The sequence below is a fragment of the Pollicipes pollicipes genome, unplaced genomic scaffold (assembly GCF_011947565.3).
Source record: "Pollicipes pollicipes isolate AB1234 unplaced genomic scaffold, Ppol_2.1 Scaffold_4002;HRSCAF=4701_pilon_pilon_pilon, whole genome shotgun sequence".
Lineage (NCBI taxonomy): Eukaryota > Metazoa > Arthropoda > Thecostraca > Pollicipedomorpha > Pollicipedidae > Pollicipes > Pollicipes pollicipes.
Window position 1 is genome coordinate 3099738 of NW_023596420.1, and position 27586 is coordinate 3127323.

At 60.0% G+C, this 27586-nt stretch overlaps 1 protein-coding gene across 1 annotated transcript; it reads right to left on the bottom strand.

Annotated features, from left to right (window-relative positions):
- Positions 1-511: 511 nt before the first annotated feature.
- LOC119093393 (ral GTPase-activating protein subunit beta) lies at positions 512-25430 on the bottom strand. Its single transcript, XM_037216349.1, has 30 exons — positions 25345-25430; positions 24755-25020; positions 24210-24411; positions 23545-23709; positions 23112-23220; positions 21940-22142; positions 21058-21234; positions 20320-20384; positions 19588-19627; positions 19088-19222; positions 18512-18753; positions 18098-18246; positions 17452-17536; positions 16764-16899; positions 16081-16176; positions 15551-15625; positions 14388-14528; positions 13561-13646; positions 12663-12803; positions 11052-11159; positions 9667-9856; positions 6848-7064; positions 6009-6099; positions 5479-5658; positions 4304-4471; positions 3750-3882; positions 2760-2986; positions 2164-2279; positions 1850-1966; positions 512-1349 (listed from the first exon to the last, which is right to left on the bottom strand). The coding sequence occupies exons 2-30, from the start codon at positions 24956-24958 to the stop codon at positions 1226-1228; spliced, it is 4122 nt and encodes a 1373-aa protein (XP_037072244.1). The 5' UTR covers positions 24959-25020; positions 25345-25430; the 3' UTR covers positions 512-1225.
- Between the last annotated feature and the right edge of the window lie 2156 nt (positions 25431-27586).

The window sequence follows — 27586 nt, forward strand, 5'->3', positions numbered from 1 at the left end:
TGGGAATGCCTTGCCTTGCCTTGAAACATGCCTTGCCATAGCCTGTTTGGAAGGCTTATGTCGCGGCATATATCCTGTTCCGCAAGTATCATATATACCACATATCATAATGCCCAAATATCTCGTCCCTCAAGTCTCACGTATTCCTTTTTAGATTATCCTTGACCTAAGCTGTCATTCGCACATATACTGCCCTGCAAGCCTCACGCATTCTGCAAATTCCACACCATCTCATCCGCGTTAGCTCAGCGGAGACGAGCAGTCGGTAGTTGGTGTTTGCTGTCGGCCTTCGAGCGACCATCAAAGCACAATGCAGATGTCATTTGTTCACGACAAAAACCTGGCTGAGACTTTCACTCTTTACTGAGTTTTATAGTGAGCGTTACACTGCCGCGGCTGTTCATCCCATTCCCCCACGAGCTGACGTGCTAACAAATGCAAATCCGAACGGCTGGAGGAATCGACACGTGCCATTCCGTTAAAAAAAGAAAAAGGAAAGCAGCAAAGATAATGCTTAAAAGCAAATATATTCTTAGAAACATCAAAACAGGACAAGCGTCCCTCTGTCGTATGCGCGAAATGCTTTCGCCCACAGTTTTCCATTTCCAAACGTGCCACAATATATCGAGGCGTTGAAGAGCGCCAGCGCTTTGGTAACTAGCAACAACACAGCGGTCCGCGCCACCCACACACCTCAGGTGTTCAGAGACTTCACGGCACGCACCAAAGCCTCCTTGGCTTTCTTGGTTTCTAAGCCTTCTTGGCATTGGAATCGCCGATAACTGTATACATAACCGCATAAAGGACGGTGGTTCACCAGCAACCGATACAAAACAAATAACAGCGCTATTTGAACGAGAGGCCTACCCTACCGAATGTCAGCACGAGAGGTCTGCCCTACCGAAAGTCAGCAGGCCTACCCTACCGAATGTCAGCGATCTGACGCTAGCCATCCGCACACCCATTGGCCGGATCGGGGCGTGGACGCCGCCGGCATTCAAAGCAGCAACACAGACGCCCGGTCCAATCGGGGGCGATCCAGACCCCATAGCAAGCAAGCTTTACAAGCTGCCGCTCGCGAATTCAACATGTAAGTGGTGAAGGCGTGGAAAGCTTTTCTCAACAAGTCACGTAATCTATACAGCTTGCTCTAACGTGGGTGTGATCCTGCGCTTACGCGGTTCCAACTCAAGGCATTGCCGTGACGTCATCAGGACACGTGACGTCAGCACTGAGAACAGTCGACCGAGAACAGCTGCGTGTAGAACTCGGGCGGCGACATGTTCCGCTGGTACTTGAGCAGCATCTCCTGGATCTTCTGCTTGCGGCGCACGTGCGGCGGGTGGCTGCTGCGGGGCGGCCACAGGCGGCAGTCAGCGGCTGCGGTGACCCCCGCAGGTCGGGCCCAGCAGCACACTCTGGAGACGCTCATACGTCGGTACCGATCAGACCGACGATCGCTTGCCATATAGATCAACGATTATCGCTCGCGCGCATATGTAGAATTTCGAGACTTCTTTGCAGGTCACTCCTTTGAGTGACGCCACTCCTTTGAGTAACGCTCACTCATTTGAGTGACGCTCACTCCTTTGAGTGATGCTTTGAGTTATTCCCTGCGTAAGAAATGTGCAAACGACAATTCCCAGATTGACAGCAACGTGCAGCATGCCCAAAGCCTCCGAACAATTAACGTTGGCAGGATAATTAATTCACAACCAAGGCTCCGTAGAGCCTGCGGGTGTTGGTCGAAAAAATGACCACATAGTAATGAGTCAGTATTTCTGCATCTACAACCGGAATCCAATGCCGTGCAGTTCCGAGAGATTCCCAGGCGGGTGGCGCCACGTACTTCTCGTTCTCCAGGCGGCGGCGGATGCAGACGTTGATGACGGTTTGCCTCACCAGATGGCCCAGAGATCGCCTGCTGACGACCATGCCTTCCACCAGGGGCGACGCAAATGTCATCCTGGAGAGAACATGCATGAACGATATGACAGTCTCCTTATACAGCCATATGACGACCAGCAGGCGCAACCCCGTACGCAGCAAAACGACATCAATCAGGCGACGTGGCTCAAAACCCACACTAAACTGTGTGGTTTCGTCCCATCCGACAGCCGACGCTGGGCCACCCCTCACACATCTCTGACACCAAGGACCTACTTTCCGGCCGGCCCCTGCAGGTGGATGCGGTAGAGTCGGTTCTGGAGGGCGTGGATGAAGATGATGTAGGCGGCGGTGTCGGCGGCCGCCCTCTCCTGGCCGGCGGCCAGCGGCGGCGGCGGGGGCTCCAGCTCCGCTGCCGGCGCCAGGACACAGGCCGGGGTCAGTCGGCTGGTGAAGTGGCCGGTGTCCGGCGCTGGCCGCCCCGCCGGACACCTGTCCGCCGGCACTGGAGTGGCGCGTAAGGCGCGGCGCCAGGCGGAGACAGCCGACTGGCTTGTGGACCACATTGACCGCGCTGTTTCCTATCGAATTAGTAATTTGAAGCCTGATTTTGCTAAACACGCAACGAATCAAGACCGTCCCAAATGTGCAAAAGTTAGTGTCGCATCAAGACGAATGCAGCATGGCAAGTGATTTGCTCTTCCAAAAAAACAAACAAAAAAAACAACAAAATAACAAAAAATCCATCACGCCGCTGGTCCAGCAATGAAACGGCATCACATTACAAGCATCTCATATTTTCTTTCACGCGTCGACACCCTCCCGTGCTCACATCAGCACCCGCTCCTCCCATCTCCCCCAGACTGACCGGCCGGGAACGACAGATGGTCGTCGTAGCTCTCCAGCCAGACGACGAGCACGGGCGGGTCGGGCCCGCCGCGTCGGCGCGCCTCCGCCGCCGCGCCGGCCCGGTCGGCCGGCAGCGCCGGGCTCGGCACCACGAACGCTACCTCGCTGAGCGCGTCAGCCCAGTAGAGCGCCCATCGCGCGCCGTCAAACGCCAGCGGGCCGGCGGCCGGCGGCACCGCTGGCGGCGACGCTGCGGACACGCGCGGCGCCCGTCAGACGGCACCGGTGGACGGCCGTCGCGTGCGCTCGGGGCTGGCGACGACGCATACGAGGTGGATGCTCCAAGATAGCGACGCGACAGTGATGACACATCATGGCAAAGGCGCAGAGGCAGTACGTGACGCACGACAACTGGCCATGAGGGATACCTGTGCCGACTTCGGACGGAGGTTGCCGCAAGCGCCACGAAACACGGCAAAAGCAGGACGGAAGGCCAAAAGGTAATTTACCGATGTGCGCTTCATCGCACCGATGGTCAGCCGCCAGCGCCGTCCAGTCATCGAATCGGGGCGCTTGATACCGGACCGCCAGGTTGGCACACCATGTGGGATTGCGCCCTAGAGTTCGAGCTCGACTGTTTGACTAGTTACACGGTATGCTGGTGACGGGCTTTGAGAGGTCAGGTCAACATGGGACGGCCGTGTCAGCACATTACGTGGCGCATATAAAACACAGCCATAAGGGGGCATGTACAGGGCGCGCAAGCGACCTCGCCTCATTTCATTCTTCAACATTGTTTCTCATGGATCACGCGGGCGGGTGGCTTGAATCGAGCCCCACGCATTTCAAATTTGGGGGTTGGCCGTATTTAATATGTCCGGACCAGGCGGACGCACCACTGCCCACGTCTCACCGTCGAGCCCTGCCGCAGCTAGCGGCCCAGCCTTTCGTCCGGACCAGGCGCCATCGAGCCCTGCCGCCCTGCACGGCGCCGCACCGCACAGCTGACGTACCTGGCCGGTGCTGGGCCGTGTTGAACGAGGTCTGGGGCCGGCCCGTCCAGCCCGGGTGCACCGTCACGTCCACCGGCCAGCCCAGAGACAGCAGGAACTCGGTGAACGGACCGTCCAGCGCGCCCAGCGACGCCTGCGCGGACGGAGCGGCGCCGTTACAACGCCGCCGACGCACGCCGAGTGGATGAGCCGCTCGTGGTCCACAGGGTCTTGGCGTAGCGTTAGAGGACTTAGTACAGGTTTTTGCCACGATATCTTTTATATTGTGGCTTCATTGTGCAATCTTTTCTTAGTGGTTTGACTACGACATACTAATCCAACCTTCTAATAGATACAGCAGGGAGTAACTCTGTAACTGATGTTGATGTATCAAACAAGCAAGATGGTCATGAGTAATGACACATACACAAGAATAGAGCCATGTAAAATATTACCCATGCTCACCCTGAGGTCAGATCAGTAACTAACAAACCAACGACAAACCCAATTATTCACGTCAGCATCAAGAACGCCCTCACCAACCGCCTCCACACGGCAGCGAGGCAGGAGCGTACCCCGTTGGTAAGCACGCTGGCGGCATCTGTCTGTCCGTCGCGCACGTAGTACACGTGCACGGTGTCGCATGTGCGGAACGTGGTGGCATCCAGGGCGTCCAGGTCGGCGGCGAACCCCTCGGCCAGAGCGTCTAGCGCCACCAGCTGGCGGCCCGCCCGCCAAGACGGCTGCCAAACAGAGACGGCTCCGGTCAGACGGGAGCGCACAACACAGACGGGCTGAGTCAGACGGACACACACAACACAGACGGCTGAGTCAGGCAGACGCACTAACGCAGACGGGGTGAGTCAGACAGACGCACACAACACAGACGGACCGAGTCAGACAGACGTACTAACACAGACGGGCCGAGTCAGACAGACGCACACAACACAGACGGCTGAGTCAGATAGACGCACACAACACAGACAGGTCGAGTCAGACAGACGCACACAGCCGCCAGTGGACACACACATTGAGAAAATAATTTTACGAACACGTAAGTGTTATTTACGATCAAATTCAAGTAGCAAATACGATACATAAAGACATATACAATATATATATATATATATATATATATATATATATATATATATATATAAGATAATATAGACAAAAACGATACAAATACAAGACATACATTTGCGAGTGTGCCTTCACATACAAGTATGACACAAACGTGGAGTCCGGTGGACGTATACATTGGCGACAGCCGATAGGGCGGGTGGAGCTGCTCTTGAAAACATTCACATAGCAGAGAAGGCAGCTGGCCCCATATGGAGAAGCAGCACACCGTGAATAAGAAAACGACGGCGGACAAATATTTTTTTCTCAAATATCACAAATATCATCAACAGTTTATCACCAGACGGCACAAATAAATGATCTGGAAACATCACTCGAGGCAATCTTCTGTTGTACGCCCATGCCTTAACCATGTACCTTCCATAATGCGCCCATAACCGCAACAGTCCGCGAGTTAGACGTGGAGTGCGGCCTCGTGCGCACGCGCCTCGTGCGCAGTTTCACTCGTCACCCTACTGTTCGACCTGCACACGAGCCAACGAAAAAGACGACACACAGACAGACAGACAGACAGAGATACCTCACGCAACTAGTATATGAGATGAACAGGACGCTAACGCCGCCACATCGGCCCGGAACCATGGTCGCCCGGCCCGGGTCGGCTGACCTGCAGCTGCTGGCGGGCGGCGCCCACGGCACAGTCGTCCAGAAACTGGAAGTGGCTGAGGAAGAGCCGGGCCGTCTGGAACTCCTGGCTGGGTGGCGGCGGCACACACTCCGTGTCCAGGTTCAGACCGCTGGCCGTGCGCACGGCCGCCGAGCGACGCGCCAGACCCTCCCGGCTCGTCTGGAGGAGGGGTACCTGGTCAGCGGACACACGGCAGGAGCAGACGGGGGGCTGGCGGCGATACGGACTTTACCCACATGTTGCATGAGAGTGGGCACGGGCCCCAAAGGATCACTAGGTGACTAGACCACAGTAAACGAGGCAATCCGTCTCGAACCGTGCCATTAGATCATTGCCGGACCTGCTGTTTGACCGGCTCTGATTCCAGCGAGGCCCCGACTCCGGGGCACTCCTCAGCCACCGCACGGCCTCGGAGGAGCCGCCCTGATTCCAGCGAGGCCCCGGCTCCGGAGAAGCCGCCGCTGACGCGGTTCAGTCCCAGGCCGGGCGGAGCGGCCTGGCAGCCTCACCTGCTGCTCCATCAGGTGCAACATGCGGTTGTGCTCCGACGCTGACTTCTGATCCTGTATCAGCGACTCCAGGCTCGGGATGGACCGGTCCCTGCCAAAACACCGGCCAATCAGCGCTCAGCGATGGGGCGTGATCCCGCCGCCCACTGGCAGCAAAACTGGCATCACATTGAGGCGAACAGAGGGGTAGTCATCTGCCATTACGCGTGGCTGATCTCGGCGTATGATTTTACTCCGCATAGTCGGCTCATTCCCACGTTCCAGGTTCCCATAGAAGCGCACGTAGCTCGTTCCACGTATGAAACTAGCCCGAAATGCTGCGGATATCAGTTGCAAACCAATCGCCCACAGACAAGCGCACCGGCCGAGCAGCGGGCGCGGTCCGCCTGGCGCAGGTCCGGGCTCCGACCGCGGCCTCCGAGCAACACAGAACTCACGCCTTGCACATCCCGCCTGCCGCAGGTCCGGGCTCCGACCGCGGCCTCCGAGGAACAAAAAACTCACGCCTTGCACGCCCCGCCTAGCGCAGGTCCGGGCTCCGACCGCGGCCTCCGAGCAGCACAGAACTCACGCCTTGCACACCCCGCCTGGCGCAGGTCCGGCCTCCGACCGCGGCCTCCGAGCAACACGGAACTCACGCCTTGCACACCCCGCCTGGCGCAGGTCCGGGCTCCGACCGCGGCCTCCGAGCAACACAGAACTCACGCCTTGCACACCCCACCTGGCGCAGGTCCGGCCTCCGACCGCGGCCTCCGAGCAACACGGAACTCACGCATTGCACACCCCACCTGGCGCAGGTCCGGGTTCTGACCGCGGCCTCCGAACAACACAGAACTCACGCCTTGCACACCGGGATGCGGTCCACCGTCTCAGGGAAGAAGGCGGGCGTGTGCGGGTGGCGCGCGGCCGCCTCCGACATGGGCAGCGGCCGGCCCGGGTTGGCTGACGAGGCGAGACGGGCGCCGGACTTGTGGCGCGGCAGGTGGCGCAGCTGCAGCATCCAGGCGGTGCGCAGCGACGGGCCACGCATCAGGCAGGTCACCGTCGGCTGCGGGTCTGTCGGGGAGACGGTCAGGTCACGGCAGGGACATCAGGCAGGTCACCGTCGGCTGCGGGTCTGTCGGGGAGACGGTCAGGTCACGGCAGGGACATCAGACAGGTCACCGTCGGCTGCGGGTCTGCCGGGGAGACAGTCAGGTCATGGCAGGGACATCAGGCAGGTCACCGTGGGCTGTGGGTCTGTCGGGGAGACAGTCAGGTCACGGCAGGGACATCAGGCAGGTCACCGTGGGCTGTGGGTCTGTCGGGGAGACGGTCAGGTCATGGCAGGGACATCAGACAGGTCACCGTCGGCTGCGGGTCTGTCGGGGAGACGGTCAGGTCATGGCAGGGACATCAGGCAGGTCACCGTCGGCTGCGGGTCTGTCGGGGAGACGGTCAGGTCATGGCAGGGACATCAGGCAGGTCACCGTCGGCTGTGGGTCTGTCGGGGAGACGGTCAGGTCATGGCAGGGACATCAGACAGGTCACCGTCGGCTGCGGGTCTGTCGGGGAGACGGTCAGGTCATGGCAGGGACATCAGGCAGGTCACCGTCGGCTGCGGGTCTGTCGGGGGGACGGTCAGGTCATGGCAGGGACATCAGGCAGGTCACCGTCGGCTGTGGGTCTGTCGGGGAGACGGTCAGGTCATGGCAGGGACATCAGACAGGTCACCGTCGGCTGCGGGTCTGTCGGGGAGACGGTCAGGTCATGGCAGGGACATCAGACAGGTCACCGTCGGCTGCGGGTCTGTCGGGGAGACGATCAGGTCATGACAGGGACATCAGGCAGGTCACCGTCGGCTGCGGGTCTGTCGGGGAGACGGTCAGGTCATGGCAGGGACATCAGACAGGTCACCGTCGGCTGTGGGTCTGTCGGGGAGACGGTCAGGTCATGGCAGGGACATCAGGCAGGTCACCGTCGGCTGCGGGTCTGTTGGGGAGACGGTCAGGTCATGGCAGGGACATCAGGCAGGTCACCGTCGGCTGTGGGTCTGTTGGGGAGACGGTCAGGTCATGGCAGGGACATCAGGCAGGTCACCGTCGGCTGTGGGTCTGTCGGGGAGACGGTCAGGTCATGGCAGGGACATCAGACAGGTCACCGTCGGCTGCGGGTCTGTCGGGAAGACGGTCAGGTCATGGCAGGGACATCAGACAGGTCACCGTCGGCTGCGGGTCTGTCGGGAAGACGGTCAGGTCATGGCAGGGACATCAGACAGGTCACCGTCGGCTGCGGGTCTGTCGGGAAGACGGTCAGGTCATGGCAGGGACATCAGACAGGTCACCGTCGGCTGCGGGTCTGTCGGGGAGACGGTCAGGTCATGGCAGGGACATCAGGCAGGTCACCGTCGGCTGTGGGTCTGTCGGGGAGACAGCCAGGTCATGGAAGGGACATCAGGCAGGTCACCGTCGGCTGCGGGTCTGTCGGGGAGACGGTCAGGTCATGGCAGGGACATCAGGCAGGTCACCGTCGGCTGCGAGTCTGTCGGGGAGACGGTCAGGTCATGGCAGGGACATCAGGCAGGTCACCGTCGGCTGCGGGTCTGTCGGGAAGACGGTCAGGTCATGGCAGGGACATCAGGCAGGTCACCGTCGGCTGCGGGTCTGTCGGGGAGACAGCCAGGTCATGGAAGGGACATCAGGCAGGTCACCGTCGGCTGCGGGTCTGTCGGGGAGACAGCCAGGTCATGGAAGGGACATCAGACAGGTCACCGTCGGCTGCGGGTCTGTCGGGGAGACGGTCAGGTCATGGCAGGGACATCAGGCAGGTCACCGTCGGCTGCGGGTCTGTCGGGGAGACAGCCAGGTCATGGAAGGGACATCAGGCAGGTCACCGTCGGCTGCGGGTCTGTCGGGGAGACGGTCAGGTCATGGCGGGGACGTCAGGCAGGTCACCGTCGGCTGCGGGTCTGTCGGGGAGACGGTCAGGTCATGGCAGGGACATCAGGCAGGTCACCGTCGGCTGCGAGTCTGTCGGGGAGACGGTCAGGTCATGGCAGGGACATCAGGCAGGTCACCGTCGGCTGCGGGCCTGTCGGGGAGACGGTCAGGTCATGGCAGGGACATCAGACAGGTCACCGTCGGCTGCGGGTCTGTCGGGAAGACGGTCAGGTCATGGCAGGGACATCAGGCAGGTCACCGTGGGCTGTGGGTCTGTCGGGGAGACGGTCAGGTCATGGCAGGGACATCAGACAGGTCACCGTGGGCTGCGGGTCTGTCGAGGAGACGATCAGGTCATGGCAGGGACATCAGACAGATTGCCGTCGGCCGCGGGTCTGTCGGGGAGACGAACAGGTCATAGCAGGGACATCAGACAGGTCACCGTCGGCTGCGGGTCTGTCGGGGAGACGGTCAGGTCATGGCAGGGACATCAGACAGATTACCGTCGGCTGCGGGCCTGTCGGGGAGACGAACAGGTCATGGCAGGGACATCAGGCAGGTCACCGTCGGCTGCGGGTCTGTCGCAGAGGCCAAGGATACTGCCAAGACATTTCCGCTCCCAGGTGACCTCACTTCCGCCAACACCGCAGTTCCCGCGCCGTCCCCAGCCACCCGTCACCACCCTCGTCACTATCTACCCCTGCGGCACGCTCCTGTCCCCGGTCACCCCTGCAGCCTACCCTCGTCGTTGCCGAGCGGCTGCTCGAGCAGGGCGATGAGCAGGCTCTCGGCCACAAAGTACTTGAACTGTGCGAGCCCTGCGCGCCGCTGGGCGGGCGCGGCACCCGGGTGACAGTGCTGTAGCAGCGACGCCTCGGTCAGGTGCGTCGACAGCGACGACACACCGCTCGGCGACGGGAAATAGTCCACCTGCCAGCGGCCAGCGGCAGACGCGTCAGAGGGCACAGGTCACGGCGGGAGACGACGCACCGCTCAGCAGTGGGAGGTAGTCCAGGCAGCGGGGCGGGGCAGACGCGCCAGAGGGCACAGGTCACGGCGGGAGGCGACGCGCCGCTCAGCAGTGGGAGGTAGTCCAGGCAGCGAGGCGGGGCAGATGTCAGAGGGCACAGGTCACGGCGGGAGGCGACGCACCGCTCAGCAGTGGGAGGTAGTCCAGGCAGCGGGGCAGGGCAGACACGCCAGAGGGCACAGGTCACGGCGGGAGACGAGGCGCCGCTCAGGAGTGGGAGGTAGCGCAGGCAGCGGGGCAGGGCAGACACGCCAGAGGGCACAGGTCACGGCGGGAGACGACGCACCGCTCAGGAGTGGGAGGTAGTCCAGGCAGCGGGGCAGGGCAGACGCGTCAGAGGGTGTGGGTCACGGCGGGAGACGACGCGCCGCTCAGCAGTGGGAGGTAGTCCAGGCAGCGGGGCAGGGCAGACGCGTCAGAGGGCACAGGTCACGGCGGGAGACGACGCGCCGCTCAGCAGTGGGAGGCAGTCCAGGCAGCGGGGCGGGGCAGACGCGTCAGAGGGCACAGGTCACGGCGGGGACGATGTGCCGCTCAGGAGTGGGAGGCAGTCCAGGCAGCGGGGCAGGGCAGACGCGTCAGAGGGCACAGGTCACGGCGGGGACGATGTGCCGCTCAGGAGTGGGAGGCAGTCCAGGCAGCGGGGCGGGGCAGACGCGCCAGAGGGCACAGGTCACGGCGGGAGACGAGGCGCCGCTCAGCAGTGGGAGGTAGCGCAGGCAGCGGGGCAGGGCAGACGCGCCAGAGGGTCGGGTCGATGGAGACACTCCACTCTGGGAGGGCAAGTGGTCCACCTGCGACGAAGGTAATCGGATCTAAGAGTGACGGGTTATGAAAGTGTCAGCCCCACCAGCGGCGATAACAGGCACTTCAGGACGACAGGGGCTTCTAGGGGCTACTTCAGCCCTAGTGGACGGGCCATGAGTCAGTGATCAACGCTGCCCCAGAGCCAGCACCACCGATTAACGACGGCTCCGTTGTTATGAGAGCAGCGCCGGGCTGCAGTCACTGCCGAAACGCGCGCTCCTCTGCCCCGAGGGACTGCCGCCGGGCCTCTCCGCGAGGGCATCTGTAGCCCGCAGCCACCAGGCTGACCTGCTCCATGAGGACGTAGAGCAGCGCCTCAGCCGCCTCCTTCACCCGCATGGAAGCCGGTTTCAGCTGCTTCTCCTGCTTCATCACCGGCGGCTCCCCGTACTTAGCCTGGCGAGGCAGCGGCATGGTTGGCTTGATCATCATCATCAGATGCATCTCATCATGATCACATCACAGATCCATCACAACAGAACACGCCGCCTCAAAGAGCGAGTTAGCTTCATCACAAGAGGCGGTGCGTTCGGGGACTCCTCCAGGCCGCATGGGCAGACAGAGGCATCGTTTAACAGCATGCAGAACGCGATGCTTGTATCAGCATAAAATAATCACAACAGCTGCTGCCGGGGGACAAGGCAGGCCACTACACCGGATGATGGTAACAAGTCAATGTCACTGCCGGCGGAGTCTGCCAAGGAGGCGGAGAGGTGAACGGGGATCGAGCCGGGCCGGCATCTGATCAGCACAGGCGGTGGGCCAAGTCTGCCGAGGAGGCGGACATGTGAGAAGGAGACGGGGGATCGAGCCGGGGACAGCATCTGATCAGCACAGGCGGTGGGCCAAGTCTGCCGAGGAGGCGGAGAGGTGAGGAGACGGGGATCGAGCCGGGGCCGGCACCCGATAAGCACAGGCGGTGGGCCGAGTCTGCTCAGGGGGCGGAGAGGTGAGAAGGAGACGGGGATCGAGCCGGGGCCGGCACCTGATCAGCACAGGCGGTGGGCCAGGTCTGCCGAGGAGGCGGAGAGGTGAGAAGAATACGGGGGATCGAGCCGGGGCCGGCACCTGATCAGCACAGGCGGTGGACCGAGTCTACCGAGGGGGCGGGGTGGTGAGAAGGAGACGGGGGATCGAGCCGGGGCCGGCACCTGATCAGCACAGGCGGTGGGCCAGGTCTGCCGAGGAGGCGGAGAGGTGAGAAGAATACGGGGGATCGAGCCGGGGCCGGCACCTGATCAACACAGGCGGTGAACGGAGTCTGCCGAGGGGGCGGAGCGGTGAGAAGAAGACGGGGATCGAGCCGGGGCCGGCACCTGATCAGCACAGGCGGTGGACCGAGTCTACTGAGGGGGCGAGGTGGTAAGAAGGAGACGGGGGATCGAGCCAGGGCCGGCACCTGATCAGCGGTGGGCCGAGTCTGCCGAGGAGGCGGAGAGGTGATAAGAAGACGGGGGATCGAGCCGGGGCCGGCACCTGATCAGCACAGGCGGTGGACGGAGTCTGCCGAGGAGGCGGAGAGGTGATAAGGAGACGGGGATCGAGCCGGGGCCAGCACCTGATCAGCATAGGCAGATGGCGCGCGGTAGGCCAAGTCTGCCGAGGAGGCGGAGAGGTGGGAAGAAGACGGGGGATCGAGCCGGGGCCGGCACCTGATCAGCACAGGCGGTGGGCCAAGTCTGCCAAGGAGGCGGAGAGGTGATAAGAAGACGGGGGATCGAGCCGGGGCCGGCACCTGATCAACACAGGCGGTGGACGGAGTCTGTCGAGACAGGCAATAAGACAGCGCCTCAATGACCGGGAACGTCGCAGCACTCCGCGTCACCTGACCGACAAGTGGCGCCCCAGCGTCGGCGCCGGCTGTCGCTCTCTAAATCGCGCGGCGCCGGCCGGCCTCACCTGGGACTTGGAGCCCGATATGCCAAGCTCGACCACCTCCAGCAGTGTGGAGAGCGTCTCCCGGTCATCCAGCAGGTACGGGTGCTCCAGCAGCCAGACGGACACGCACCGGAACGCGGCCACGATCGTCGAGTGCAGGTCCTACCACGGAGGCGGGTTAGCGGGCGGGCTGATGGGCGCCGTGCCGGAGGTGCTGGCGTGGCGCTGACGCGGCGCTCGTGACGTCAGACTCAGCGCCGTGCCGGAGGTGCCGGCGTGGCGCTGACGCGGCGCCCGTGACGCCGGACTCAGCGCCGCGCCGGAGGTGCCGGCGTGGCGCTGGCGCGGCGCTCGTGACGCCGGACTCAGCGCCGCGCACGGCGCAAGCTTGCAGCGCTGCCCTTCCAGCGAGGCCAGCGGGCACACTATTAGGAGGGTCATTGGACACTGTCGTTTGTCATCTGAGACTTTCATCTGACCATCTAGCCAAACAATCCCCACGCACAGCCACGCATCCATTCCAATAACAGAGGCTGCTAGAGCTCCTAGGAAGGGTGCGATGCGCACACTGCCAACGGAATTGTGACAACGTGGCCCCCCTGTGTCATTTGAGCTTTACGACGCACTCAGCCACTGAGGCTATATGGCGTCGCCTGCCTCTCACCCTGGCAGGGAGGGCGAGCACCGCGAGGAGTCGAAACCCATACCTCCGGTTTCCCAGACGCGCAGTGGTTATGCAGATGCATTAACCACTACACTACCGGTACCCCCCACGTGGCCCCGCACCTGCAGCCACTGGGTTTACCTTCATCCATCGTAATCGACCCACACCCAAACGACCGCGCAATGAGCTCTCGCAAGCCCACTCGGTCAGACCACCGGCGCGTCCGGAGCCGAGGCGAGCTCGACCTGCGCTGACCTTGGAGTGCGCCGGCGGCGGGCGCGAGCACTGGTGGCAAATGTAGTCGCAGAGCCACTTCACCGCACGCTTGCACTCCATCGCGTCTGGGGGACGGGACGCGACGCTGAGGTGAGCGAACATGACGCGAGGCTGGGGTGCGCTCGCCCGGGCGCCATCTCGCCAGCGAAACATAACGCAGGGCTGGGATGCGCTCGCCCGGGCGCCATCTCGCCAGCGAAACATAACGCAGGGCTGGGATGCGCTCGCCCGGGCGCCCTCTCGCCAGCGAAACATAACGCAGGGCTGGGATGCGCTCGCCCGGGCGCCATCTTGCTAGCGAAACATAACGCAGGGCTGGGATGCGCTCGCCCGGGCGCCCTCTCGCCAGCGAAACATGACGCGACCAACGAGGGCGGATGTAGCTCCATGCGGTAGCAGGCGACTTTTCTCGAACCACGAGTGCGCGACACTCCAACACGACAGTACATGCAGCGAACGCGCAGCGCGTCTCTGGTCGATGCACAGTTAAAATGACCACGTGAGGCGCACACAATCAGAACTCACCGGGTCTTCTCCGAGCTGCATGGGATGGCATTGTTGAATTAGACAAACGTGTGGGGCTGATGCCAGTAGCATCCGTAAAACTCGGGCCAGCTTTGTAAGGACGGTATTTGCCCAGAGTGCCGGCAACGCTGCACCGGGTAAAACAGCAACGCATCACAACTAGACAAAACTGGCGACCGCCATCGAGCGAACGCTCCCGTCTCCCAGCATCACGTGCTCCCGTTCGCTACAGCCCACACTGCTCTGGGAAGGGCCCCAGCTCGGCGAGCGCCGGCCCGTACCCTGCTGCTGGAGTCGCACGCGCGCCAGGCCGGCCAGCAGCTCGAGCGCCGCCAGCGATATGTTGAGATCGGCCTTCCACGAGGACATGAGTCGGTGGCAGACCAGGTAGATGGCGCGCACGTACAGGCCGCGCGCCGAGTCTGCGGGCAGCCGCGCAGGCAGCGGTCAGCCGACCGCCCCACCAGGGGGCGAGCGGGGCGGGCTGGACCGTCACAGACCGTCACAGGCCACCGGTCGGGTCTACAGAGGCGCCGCCCCACCAGGGGGCAAGCGCCGACCGATACGACGCCGCCGGGCGAGAGGATGCACCCTCCGTGGCTTAACACGTCTCATTCAATGACACTGGTATGCATGTGGCTATACTTGATTGTTCTGGATGTGTTCTAGCCTCAAACTGTTAGCAGTTGCAGCAGGTTCATGTATCACAGTATCTAATGAGCCGGGCTGGGACCCGAGCTGGTAAGCCGATTGTGAGCTGGATCGACAATCAGCGGGCTCCGCTACAGCGGGTCAGCGCCAGATCTAGCGAAGCAGCCATACAACGCCGAAGCAACCACGGATGTTCAAGCACCCATCGATTGTAATCAACGCGGTTCCTCGCTGACAGACGAGGTAAATAAGCCACACCCGCAGCCCTGCACCAGTGCAACGTGCACACCTGTGCACACACATTTAGTGTATCGTGCTGAACCAGACAAGCACATCCACCAAAAAGCCTCCATCTATACCCACCACCATCATCTTACGGTGCAAACACGACAAAACGGCTCGCCGCTTGGGGGCGAACTGGGAGCCAATTTATTATGGTAAGTCATTGAATGAATTGTCTATCACAATGCACCGTTACTTCATACTAACTGTCCGTGTCTTCACACCAGCTAATCTACGTCGAACGCTGGAAAGGTGAAGACCAGAAGCCAATGTCGCGCCCTACCCCACACCACCACAAGCCCGGTGCAGCCCGTGCTCTCCGAGTCCCGTTCGGGCATGCCGCTCACGCCGCCACCACGCGGAACCCAGAGAAAGCTTCACTTCCCAGCTCGGCCGGAAGGAGTGAGACCCGCGCCACCATCACCCGAAGGCGGTGCAGTACCGGAGGCCGTGAGTGGGGACGGTGCCACCGGCCGGAGGGGTAGGGGGCACGGACGGGGACTGGGGTTACCAATAGCCGGCGGCTCCTCGGATGAGTCCTCTGGGAAACTGGCGTCACTGCAGGCGCTCAGGCTGTCGGGCGCCGCTGAGGACAGGCGCACACGCCGTTCATGGCCCAGTCAGGCGCGGCGCACGCCCCGGGCGCCGTTCGGGGCGGCGGCGTTACCTGCGCTGTGGCGCCATCCCGGCGCACATCCGACGGCCTCCCCGGGCCAGCCGGGCCCGCAACAGCAAACAAACAACAAAAACAAAAACACGCCCAGGAACGGGGGCGCCTTCTGGGACGGCTTCCCAAATAAAGCGCCACAGGCACCCCCGGTCACGCACTACCGTCACCGTAACGTCACTCACACTGGCGCAGAGACGTGACCCGCAGAGCACATCGGCACGGCACGCCACACGCCCCGCAAGAGCGCTCCCACTGGTCTCCCCGCGGACCTGCCATCTGCCACCCAGGTCGCCAGATGTCAACCCAGGATGACGAGTCACCTGACCTGTGACCTTTCCGGCGAGTCCCCTGACCGTCTACCGCTGACCCACCTGAGGAGGCAGCCTGGCCAGGTGACATGGGGTCCGGCATCATCTGGCTGGACTCCTCGTACAGCGCGCTGTCCTGTACGCACATGAGCAGCCCGCCTGCGCGCAAAATGGAGCCGGATCAGAGTCGTCCTGGCCTGTTCCGTATGGAGCACACAGGGATCGAGCCGGATCAGCCTCGTCCCAGCCTGCTCCGCACGGAGCACACAGGGATCGAGCCGGATCAGCCTCGTCCCAGCCTGCTCCGCATGGAGCACACAGGGATCAAGCCGGATCAGCCTCATCCCAGCCAGCTCCGCACGGAGCACACAGGGATCGAGCCGGATCAGCCTCGTCCTGGTCTGTTCCGCATGGAGCACACAGGGCTCGAGCCGGATCAGCCTTGTCCTGGTCTGTTCCGCATGGAGCACATAGGGGTCGAGCCAAATCAGCCTCCTCCCAGCCTGCTCCGTTGACGTAAGGCATCGAATATGTACATCTACACGAACTGGTAACCACCCACAAGACTACAAGCCACCTGGCTCAGTCAGTAATTCAAAGCAATCCATGGTGACATGAAGATGTGCACCACTTCACTGCCGGAAGGACGTGCCGGACAGCGCCCGCCTAAAACGCATCCTGCCGCCCGGGAATGTCGGCCGCGGCGCGTCACATTCTCGCCGCGGCGGCGCGTGGCGCGTGCCCACCGAGCATCATCTGACAGTTGGCTGTGTCCGTCTCCTGCTGCAGGCCACTGATGAGGAGGCCGACCAGGCGCGGCCGCAGCTGCAGGAAACTGACGGCCGGCCGGTCGCCGCTCACCGGCTCGCGGATCGTCAGTCCCTGGCGGCGAGCGCGCACACAGGTGTTCACACTCGCCGTACGGACGCCGACAGCTGCTACACGCTGGCGGCCGTCCAGTCTTAATGCTGTAAGCCACCGACCATGTTACTGACGGTCGTCCCAGGGGGCAGCACCTGTCCGCATCAGCCACTTGCCGTAACTTCACTGGTGGTCAAACATAGCTGCGCCACAAGGCTGGGACTGCAGCCCGGCTAACGCCTGACGCGACACCCGTGCCTGCAGCCACAGTGGGGCACTGCCGGCCACGAGATCACGCGCTCTTCCGCCGCGGTCCGTCCCACGGCGGGCCCAGGCCGGCCGGGGGCGCTTGACGCGACACCCGTGCCTGCAGCCACACTGCGGCACCGTCGGCCACGAGATCACGCGCCCTTCCGCCGCGGTCCGTCCCGCGCCGGGCCGAGGCCGGCCGGGGGCGCTTGACGCGACACCCGTGCCTGCAGCCACACTGCGGCACCGTCGGCCACGAGATCACGCGCCCTTCCGCCGCGGTCCGTCCCGCGCCGGGCCGAGGCCGGCCGGCCGGCCGCCTACCTGGAAGTGGAGGGGCAGCGCCAGCATGGAGACCAGTAGACGGACAGAGGCCCGCCGCAGCGCCGAGCCCGGCACGTCGCTGTCCCTGCAGCCGGAGACACGGCGTCAGTGACCAAACAAGGCGGCGCACGCGTCATGATCGATCCCAGCATGAAACGCAGTCAAACAAGGCGTGTTTGCTGCCTCCAGCGGCACCTTTCGAAGGCCATTGATGTTACACTGCATGGAACCAGAGCATACACGGCCACCTCTAGGCATTACATTTACCGCTTCTTGAACGGATTTGATGACCTCATATTTAGGGATGCATATTCCTATTCAAATCACTATGATCAGTGAACAACTCAACAACAACAGCTCCGTCGAAGCTCTCGGCGGCAGTGGCGTCCTGATGCGGTGCACCGTGTCAGTGGCTCACCTGATCATGATGGGGTGGGGCGAGGCGATGATATACTGCACCGCGTCAGTGGCTCACCTGATCGTGATGGGGTGGGGCGAGGCGATGACATGGTGCACCGCGTCAGCGGCTCATCTGACCGCGATGGGGCGGGGCGAAGCGATGGCATGGTGCACCGCGTCAGCGGCTCATCTGACCGTGATGGGGCGGGGCGAGGCGATGACATGGTGCACCGCGTCAGTGGCTCACCTGACCGTGATGGGGCGAGGCGAGGCGATGACGTGGTGCACAGCGTCGGTGAGTGCAGGCAGCAGACAGTTGACGCCGTCCAGGTCCAGTTGCAGCAGGCTGGAGGAGTTCAGCAGGATCGCCGCCAGGTTCTGACTCACCTCTGACGTCTGGCAGTAAGGACAACGGCGTCATCAGCAGGACAGTACCGGTCGCTGGGTCCGGCACGTATCCCGTCACTCGGGAGAGGCGGCGTCATCCAGCCCTCTCCCTGAGGATTATCACCCCAAAGGCCCCCGCCCTTGCTATGCTCCCAACGCCTGGTCAGAGCTCTGGACTTAACGACGACTATCTGGCTACTCGAAACCCCCGACTTCACAACAGGACGGCCCCTCGCCGATCCTGGCGGGCCGGCACGCGGCCGCCTCCTCTCACCTCGCGGTCGGACAGCGCCTCGTGCAGCACCAGGTAGAAGCTGGCCAGATACGACGGCAGGATGTCCTCGGCCGTCTTCTTGGCGCAGAACACGCGGCACAGGGCGCCCAGCGCCTCGGCACGGCCGCGCTCGAATTTGTCGGCCGTCACGGCGGCCGGCAGCTCGGACGGCTCCGGCGTCTGCGAGCTGGTCGACGACTTGCGCGAGTCCAGGTACGCCGCGCTGGCGCGCTTGCTCTGACCTGACGGGGGGGGGGGGGGGGAGGTCACGAGCGGCGCGTCATGTCACGAGCGGCGCGGCATCGCCAGTCAAGTGGAGCGCCGAGAAGCTCTTCGTGATGGGAGCAACAGCTGAGCCGAGTGCTATTCTCGTATTTAGCCAAGCAAAACCGCATGCCAATGCAGCCAGGCTGCGTCGACAACACAGCTGATGATAACGGACCCTGTCAACACCGTGACACTGCGCCAGGGAGCATGCCGGGCTTCCTATCATCTCAACAACGGGCGAAGCTGAATCACAGGCGGCATCCTGAGAGCGTACCCTCGCAGGTACGCACGAGCCCCGCCCAGACATACCCTGGGTGCGTTTGGCCGAGCTGAGAACGCTGGTGCCGACCAGGGCAGCCTCGAACAGCCAGGCGCCGAACAGGTGGAGGATGCTGTTGCACTTGGGTCGACCAGGAGCCAGCTGCAATGCCTGCTCAGGTAGTCCTGGCAGCGAGGGTGGCATAGTCACGCCACTGAACAGCTGCGCGCCACAGCGACGGTGTGCGATGCGGCAGGCATTCAATGAAAGCGACGTGTTAATTATACACAAACCATCTTCTTACAAACCAGGTATATCTATGTGATACCATCATAGCCTTCTCATCAGTTGCCCCACCCACGATATTGTAAAAACAATAGTTAGATGGTACACAGTGGTCATACAAGATGTCACAATACAGAATAAGACAAAAAGGATAGCCTACGAGCCCACATTAACATCGATACCAACCATGCTCGAGCAAAAATCACACCAAACCGCGTCCACGTCTACGCCCGCCGGCCACGTCTCGGCCAGCGCCAGCACTCACTGAGCGGCGACGCGGCAGCGGCGGCGGCAGCGGCAGCGGCAGCAGCAGCGGCAGCGGCGGCGGCGGCGGCAGCAGCGGCAGCGGCGGCGGCCGGCTGGTGCGCCTGGCCGGCGCCCGGTGCGGCGGCCGGCGCTGGCGGCTCGGCGGCGCTCGGCGAGCTGCTGGACGAGGCCGGGGACGCGCCAGTCGGCGGCACGGAGCTGCGCGAGCCCAGGCTACCGATGATCGAGCTGCGGCTCGCTGTCAAGAGGGATGCGAGTTAGGGAACAGGGACCGGGCCAGTCGATACCGAAATGATGAGCCCGTTATCCATCACGAAACTATCGTTTTTGTTTTGTTTCGGTTGTTATGAGAAATCATCTACCACCATGAATTGCCGCAACATTATTGCGGCATTTCCTAGATCGGCCGTCACAAACTTGTTTTTTTAAACATGGAGACTCAGACACATTTCCTTGAGCTAAAAGAAACCGAGAATACGGGGTACACACCACAGCTTCGACATCCTAATCGCACACGAACCTCTGTTACGATGGGCGGACAAAAGAAAGCGAGAAGTAGACAACCGCGCGCTCCGTAACCGTTCCGGAGTGCCGCGATAGCTGCAACTGCCCTCGGACAGACGGAGGCGGGGGAGCGGCCCATCGGCGTACCTTTGTTGGCCGAGCCGGAACTGAAGCTCTTGGTGGGTCGGCGCTGCACGGGCGGCGTGACGTTGCTGCCGGCGCCGGCCGCCGTCGGCGCGGCACCAGAGCTGTCCTTGCGGGCGGCCGGCTCAGCCGCCGGCTCCGTCACACCTGGCGGCGCGGCCGGGTCGTCAGGCGCCGCCGCACGCCACACCATGTGTCCCCGCTGTGACACCTGCAGCGCCAGCCAGGCACGAGACATACACAGACTCGTCCGCGCCCGGCCGCACGGGCCCACATACGGCAAAAGAGCAGGCTGGCTGCAGCATGCACCTGAAAGCGACCGCTGTTTGTTGTTGTTTATTCGCGTTTCTGGGAGCGACAACGGCATTCGGCGTGCCCAAAAACGTGAAAACGTCTGTGAAAGAATGTAATCCAACGGGAACCTTCACGATAAATATCAAAACATGTGTATAAGCGGCCAACAACTTTTCATGCACAAAACATAATTTATTGGCATGTGTCACTTCAAATCGCACTCTCGGAAAAATAGGAAGACTGCTCAGCAGGCCAGTACAAACTCGCTGACACAATACTGTCCACATGATGAGGACATTATCTAAGTTAGCAGAAAAAACGAAAAATAGTTCAAAATAGTTTAAACGCGCTACTTTTCTAGCAATCGTCTCCCAGTTCATCGCCCAATTTACACACCCTATGGTAAAATCCAGCCTACTAAAGCGGAGATCCGTCGCCACGCAGCCTCACCTCGGTGCGCGACACCCCACCCACACACGCCCCTCAGTGCGGCGCGGAGCACGCCCCTCCGCCTGAGGCCACTGACCGAGGAAGGCGTTGACGAGCAGGGCGACGGCACGCACGGCCCGGTGGTAGATGGCCGGCAGCTGCGCCAGGCACGGGTGCTGGTGCGGCTCGATCACCGCCTCGCTGCTGATGGCGTACTGCAGGAACTGCTGTGTGCTGCTCACCGCCGCCGCGCTGCTCATCTCCACCGGGTTGCCTGGCAACCGGGAAGCGACGTCAGCCGACTGAGAGTGATGCGTGATGTTCTTACCCACGTGGGATGAGGTGGCAGCGTCAGAATTAAGTTACAACAGAAACGCGGAGACCAACTCACCTTACGGCGGTGGGGCACGAACAAAGCTCGTGCACACCTGATCCAAATAGCATAAAAGGTCAGATTTGCATTTGCACTTGGCATGATGGGACGTCCACACGTAGAGATGGCCGTTAACGCATCTGTCATTATAAAGAGCAAAAAATGGCGGCTTCATGACTGCGTGGAGGGATATCAAGTGACCCGTTCGCTTACAGGGCGGCAAACTCAGCTGACTGGAACCAGCATTGAAAAGGACAACGAGACGAAACATACACCAGAAGCACATAAGGCTCCGGCGGAAATGGCCACGCTTCGTTTCCCGATCTTCGCTCTAACAGCTGCTTGTCTCCAAAGGCGGTGATCATGCTGCTGGTATACAAGGATTCACAAAACTGTTCATAACATATAATCCGAGGGGCAACGACGCTGAACCGATCAACAAGCACGGCAACCACTGTGCTGAACAAACTCACAACTACGACAATAGCTGTGCCGCACAATCAGATGGTACAATGCCAATTAGATAATGATTGTGAACTAACAAGCTTCATCAATGAGCATGCACCATCAGTCCAGACGTCGTCGGCGCCGCCAGCCGCTACCTACCAATCGTATGCAGTATGCGATACCAGGTCTGCGCCACGGCCTCTGCCGACATGGCCGCCGGCACCGCATCCTCCTCCGGGACGGCCAGCGTCGGGAAGCCCGGGCCGTACATCGACTCCAACAGGCGGGCAGTCAGCGCCGTCATCACGCAGCTCCACTGGTCCACCAGGCCGGGACGGTGGCGCCAGTGCAGGCAGCTCTCCCTGAGGGCGTCACAGGTCATCACGCAGCTCCACTGGTCCACCAGGCCCGGACGGTGGCGCCGGTGCAGGCAGCTCTCCCTAGAGGGGTCACAGGTCACCTAAGGTCACACCAGGTCAGTGCAGTAACTTCAGGTCACCAGAGGTCATCACGCAACCCCACTGGTCCAGCTGGCCAGGACGAAAGAGCTAGTGCAAGCAGCTCTCCCTGGGCACGTCACAGGTCACCTAAGGTCACCCCAGGTCTGCGCGGCAATGCCAGGGCACCATAGGCTGCGTCATAAGCTCAGCGGTTTCCCGAGTTGGACAGGCCTCATCATTATAGGCTCACCCTGAGAGGTCATCAAAGGTCATCATGGTGATTAGCAATACAAGGTCTCACAGGACCACAGGACCATCACGACTCTCCATCACCGACACCAAGTTGTGTCCAAGGTGTGTGCATCCGTCCACAAGTTATGCCCGTGAAGGTATAACGCAAAGTCATCCATTGATCGGACAGCGCTCCTATTTCGTAAACCTTCAGCCAGCGATGCGTGGTGGACCTCCGTCCCGTCCTTCAGCCAGCCACACATGGTGGGCCGCCGTCCCGCCCTTCAGCCAGCGATACGTGGTGGACCGCCGTCCCGCCCTTCAGCCAGCGATACGTGGTGGACCGCCGTCCCACCCTTCAGCCAGCGACACATGGTGGACCTCCGTCCCGCCCTTCAGCCAGCGACGCATTGTGGACCTCCATCCCGCCCTTCAGCCAGCGATACGTGGTGGACCTCCATCCCGCCCTTCAGCCAGCGATACGTGGTGGACAGCCGTCCCGCCCTTCAGCCAGCGATACGTGGTGGACCGCCGTCCCGCCCTTCAACCAGCAGCACATGGTGGGCCGACGTCGTCCCGCCCTTCAGCCAGCAGCACATGGTGGGCCGCCGTCCCGCCCTTCAGCCAGCGACACATGGTGGACCGCCGTCCCGCCCGCACCTGAACGTTTTCCAGAGCGGCGGCGGTGGGAAGCACTTGCAGCATGCCTGGATCCACACCTCGAACAGCACACCCAGAACCCGCTCGTACATCTGGTCGCCGATGTCGTCTGAAAGTAGGCCAGAACATGCGTCTCCAAACGCGTCTCCAAACGCATATGCGTCTCCAAACGCTGCAGTGCGATAGCATAAAACACGTATGACGATATTGGGATGCTTTGTGCGTTTTTGCATCAGCAGGATGTCTTTGCGAGACGCATGCGAAGGTCAGATAACTTAGTCAGCTCGTCCCGTGTGGCCGACGCGCAGTCGATAGTGACGGTCACTGCCACCTAGACATTGCCGACCTGGCGCAATACGCGGTACAGGAGTGCGCCAGGTCCGCGAGGCGCACTGAACAGCGCCGGGCACCGTAGGACGACCCTGACGCCTACCCTTGACGGTGGGCGGCGCGAGCAGCGAGTCGTTGACGGTGAGCAGGAACAGCAGCAGAGTGGACCAGGTGTCCGGCTCGAGCCGCTCCGACTCGTGCGTCAGCGTCTGCACAGTGCGCAGCACCCGGTGACAGAGCACCGCCTGCCGGTTGATGGTGTCGACCGCTGCCGGGCGGCGACGCCGGTTAGACACCAGGCACGGGCGAGGGGGGGGGGGCGTGGCAGGTCTTGGCGCAGGCGCAGACAAATGAACAGCAGCGTGGTAGCTAGCACCACACTACAGACAGCTAGCTACAGATAGCTAGCACCACACTGAATGCGCTTTGCCTTATGGAGGACATATGTATATGCTGAAAAAATTATACAGTCATACTTTAAATAGTTTCGTAGATTCTTCACGACCGGAACTATACATGGACTGTTTGTTCAAGCCACTCATGCCCCGCTGAAAACTTCCCCAAAGCAGGATGCGGACCCCATCACACCCATCAAAAAGTGCATGTTGTGTCTCTTGCACCTGTCCCCTTTCGCAATCCCACGTTAGACCTTAAAACTTGACATTTGCCAACACTGCACGGTGCGGACTCACACCCCTAGCACCACTACTCAGACTTGAGCGCAACTCTCGGCGTCCCTTCCCCGATTGAAGTCCCTCTCACGCTCACACTGGTCGCTGCGTGGCACGAACAGGTTCTGCAGGTGGTTGAGCATGCGGCGCGAGTAGAGGTTGGGCCGCTCGCGCACCGCCTCGGGCACACACAGCTTGGACGTGGGCAGGAGCGCTGTCAGCCACTCGCAGTACACGTTGACGCAGTCTCGGATGGTGTCGTGTTCCGACAGAGGCAGGCTCAGGCCGTAGCATATCACCTGGACGGAGGGGTGCCAGACGCCTCGTCACACCACGCCAGACCGTCACAGCGTCACAACGCGGATGCGCCAGTGGCGTGAGGCAGCGATGGGTCCGAGCAGGGCTCAATGGGCTGGGCAGACGGTGCCGGCGGCGGCAAGACATCGTCGCGTTATGGACGCAGTGGGTCCGAATATTGATGGGCGGCAGCACTCAGCGAAGCACTTCACTGTACTTGGCTGCCTGGCATGTCTTCCACTCATGCTAGCTAGTGTAACTGAAAAGCTCAACAGAATACACAAACACAAAATGGAATAAAACCTGTGCAGAACAATGGCGGTGACACCGTCGAGCCCAGCTCACCTCCATGCACCAGTCGACCTCATTGGCTGCAGCCAGCGGGCTGGGCTGGGGCGCGGCCGTGATGCCAAGCGTGCCTGCCAGGCCACGCACCACAGCTGCCACCACAGTCTGGCCGGCAGCCGGCGGCAGGCGGCTCAGCACGCTCCGTGTCTCTGACTCGCGGTCATGCACGGCGATACTGAGCGACACCCAGTCGCTATACATAGTGGCAGCCGTGTGATCTGATGGAGGGCACTAGTGCAGATAGGATGGTTCACTCTGCATTTCTGAAATGACAGCATGTCAGGCATGTTATTGCCATGAGTCAATGACCCTGTATTACATCAGTGCAGTAACATATCGCAATGCAAATTGGCCAATACAGCATATCAAAGGGTAACCTTTTTGGCCACAAGTAGTCTTAAACATCAGACAACACCTTAATCTTTCATCATGATTTGCAGCTAAACCTGAACATAATGCAACATGTAATAAGACAATGCATGGTGAGTATGACACTGTTTTGGTTGTAAAATACATTGGTAGTAATTATTTTCACAACATTTTGTTGTAAGATAATCAAAAGCCATATGTCTAGTTCATGCTCTAACCAGCATTCCAAAATGTATCCAGTAGGGTGTGCACTAGGATGCAAATATCACTTCATGCTTCAAGAATCCTGGCTCTCTGGTGGCCCCTGTACTGAACCCAAACATCTGACCTGCCCAGCCTGTTTGTCAAGCCTGAGGCACTTATATACTGGGACAACAGCCATCAGGTTGATGCTGATTGGCTGATCTTGAGCGAGGAAGGGACAGCAGGCAGTGAGTCCCAAGCCAGGGTGTATACCACAAAAATATATACATCCCTACCATCATGTGGCCAAATATTGGGACACTGATGCTCTGTGGCATAAGTACAGTTTGTATACAAGTTGATATTTGAGTTGACTTTTGGAATGCTAGAATGCAAGTTAAGGAATGCTCCTGATGTGATGAATAAATGAAGGAATGTGATGAATGAATGATGAAATGAATGAAAGAAGGAACCTTGGACAAAGGATTTCAAGTGATGACTTATAGCTCATATCACATCAGGTTGAAGTACAAATTTTTTATTTCCTTACAAATTTGATAGCTTTCACTTGCAACTCATCTATGGATACAATGTTCTGAAACTGCTTTACTGTTTAGTTAGGTTTAATCTATCCTTACTCTCATTTTAACCAATACAATACAGTACAAAATGGCCCTGGCCATGCATCATAGATAAAAATAAATACCAAAATTGAAGATCTGAAAAACTATAAACAGCTGAACAAAGAGATAAATTATGAGTACCTACTGATCAATCCCTTGTGCACAGTTAAACATACATATCAATGTAAAAGCACCTACTGGCTAATAGTTGCTGTGCAGATAAACATACAGATAAATGTAAGAGCACCTTCTGGTTCATAGTCTGTGTGCAGTGTAACAAAAATGTATTGGTATTGGAAATGGTACCTTGAAATTGTTTAACACAAACTGGCAGACAGGCAAAATGACACTACATCCCTGCGCACACAAATTTTCCGAGCCCTTTCTGATAAGGAAGCTTACAAATGTGGTGTCTGCTTAACCATACATCCACAAACATTGCAGTGTTCTGTATCCTGAAAGACCCATAATAAATACTTTGTTAACAGACATCACCATTCTTCCTTGCAAATGAAAATATGTGCAGAAATGCAGGAACTATTTAGATCCGGCTCTCGAGGAATGTAACCAACTGAACTCATAACATAGAGGCAAAGTTGCGATGTTCAAGCTGGACTATGTTTACCTAGACGGAAAAATTTCCACACAACAGCCAAGAGAAGTAATTAATAAAATAATAAAATAATTAAAAAAATAATAAAATAAAAATTACCGTATTGGTAATTTTTTACTTGGGTACCTGTATGGCCGACGGAGGGAAGAGCTACGCTAGCTGCAGGGTTTCGAGTATTGTCGTGCGGGGCAAAAGCTGTGAGGCATCAGCTAACATTGTGACGTCACTGAAAATGGTTTTGCATCGATCGGGGTCGGGGTTCTTTCGGGCCGACTGAAGGCCATAAGGCTTTTGCTTGTGATATGATGTCACTGGTATTCGGCTGGGTATGTGACGTCACTGGTCGTGAGTGTGTAAGGCTCTTTTGGGTCAACTGAATGCCGTAATGCATCAGCTGGCCATGTGTCGTCACTGGTATTCGATTGAACATCAGGCGCGGCCGGCCTCGTTCCATCTTGACTTTTCATACCTGTCTGCTGCAAGCATTTGCGTGCCGCATAGGGGTTTGACCGAATTACCCCAATGTGTGACGTCCCTAATCATCACTTCATACGAGTGCACTTAGGCCCCGCGACCACGGTGTGTCGTGGTCCGCGAAGTATCACCGGATAGCGTGACGTCACTGGTATTCGAATAAATACTGGGTGCAACAGGCCGTGCTTCATTTTTACCTTCGTACTTGTCTGCTGCAAGCATTGGCGTGCTGGATGAAAGCTGCCGAACCACCTGAGTGTGTGACATCACTGGCCATGAGTTCCAACGGCTAGCGACGTCACTGCTATACGACTGTAAGACGTCAATGGCCGTGGGTTTCCACGGGCCCTATAGGACCGACGAAATGCCGTTAGGCATCAGCTGGCGATATGACGTCACTGGTATTTGGCTGAACATCAGGCGACAGGTCATGCTCCATTTATACCTTTCGTACATGTCTGCTGCAAGTATTGGCGGATTTTTTGTGCGGCCAACTAAAGACCATAAAGCATCAGCTAACGATGTGACGTCGCTGGCACTCGACTGTGCGTGTCGCTGGTCATGAGG

What these genes read in the sequence shown, in the direction of transcription:
- LOC119093393 (XM_037216349.1), bottom strand. Translation starts at nt 24,958, where the DNA reads ATGTATAGCGACTGGGTGTCGCTCAGTATCGCCGTGCATGACCGCGAG. An exon ending in TGGCCAGGCTGCCTCCTCAG is followed by an intron (nt 15,626 to 16,080) that starts GTGGGTCAGCGG and finishes GCCTGTCCTCAG; the next exon opens with CGGCGCCCGACAGCCTGAGC. An exon ending in CTGCAGGGGCCGGCCGGAAA is followed by an intron (nt 1,967 to 2,163) that starts GTAGGTCCTTGG and finishes TGTTCTCTCCAG; the next exon opens with GATGACATTTGCGTCGCCCC.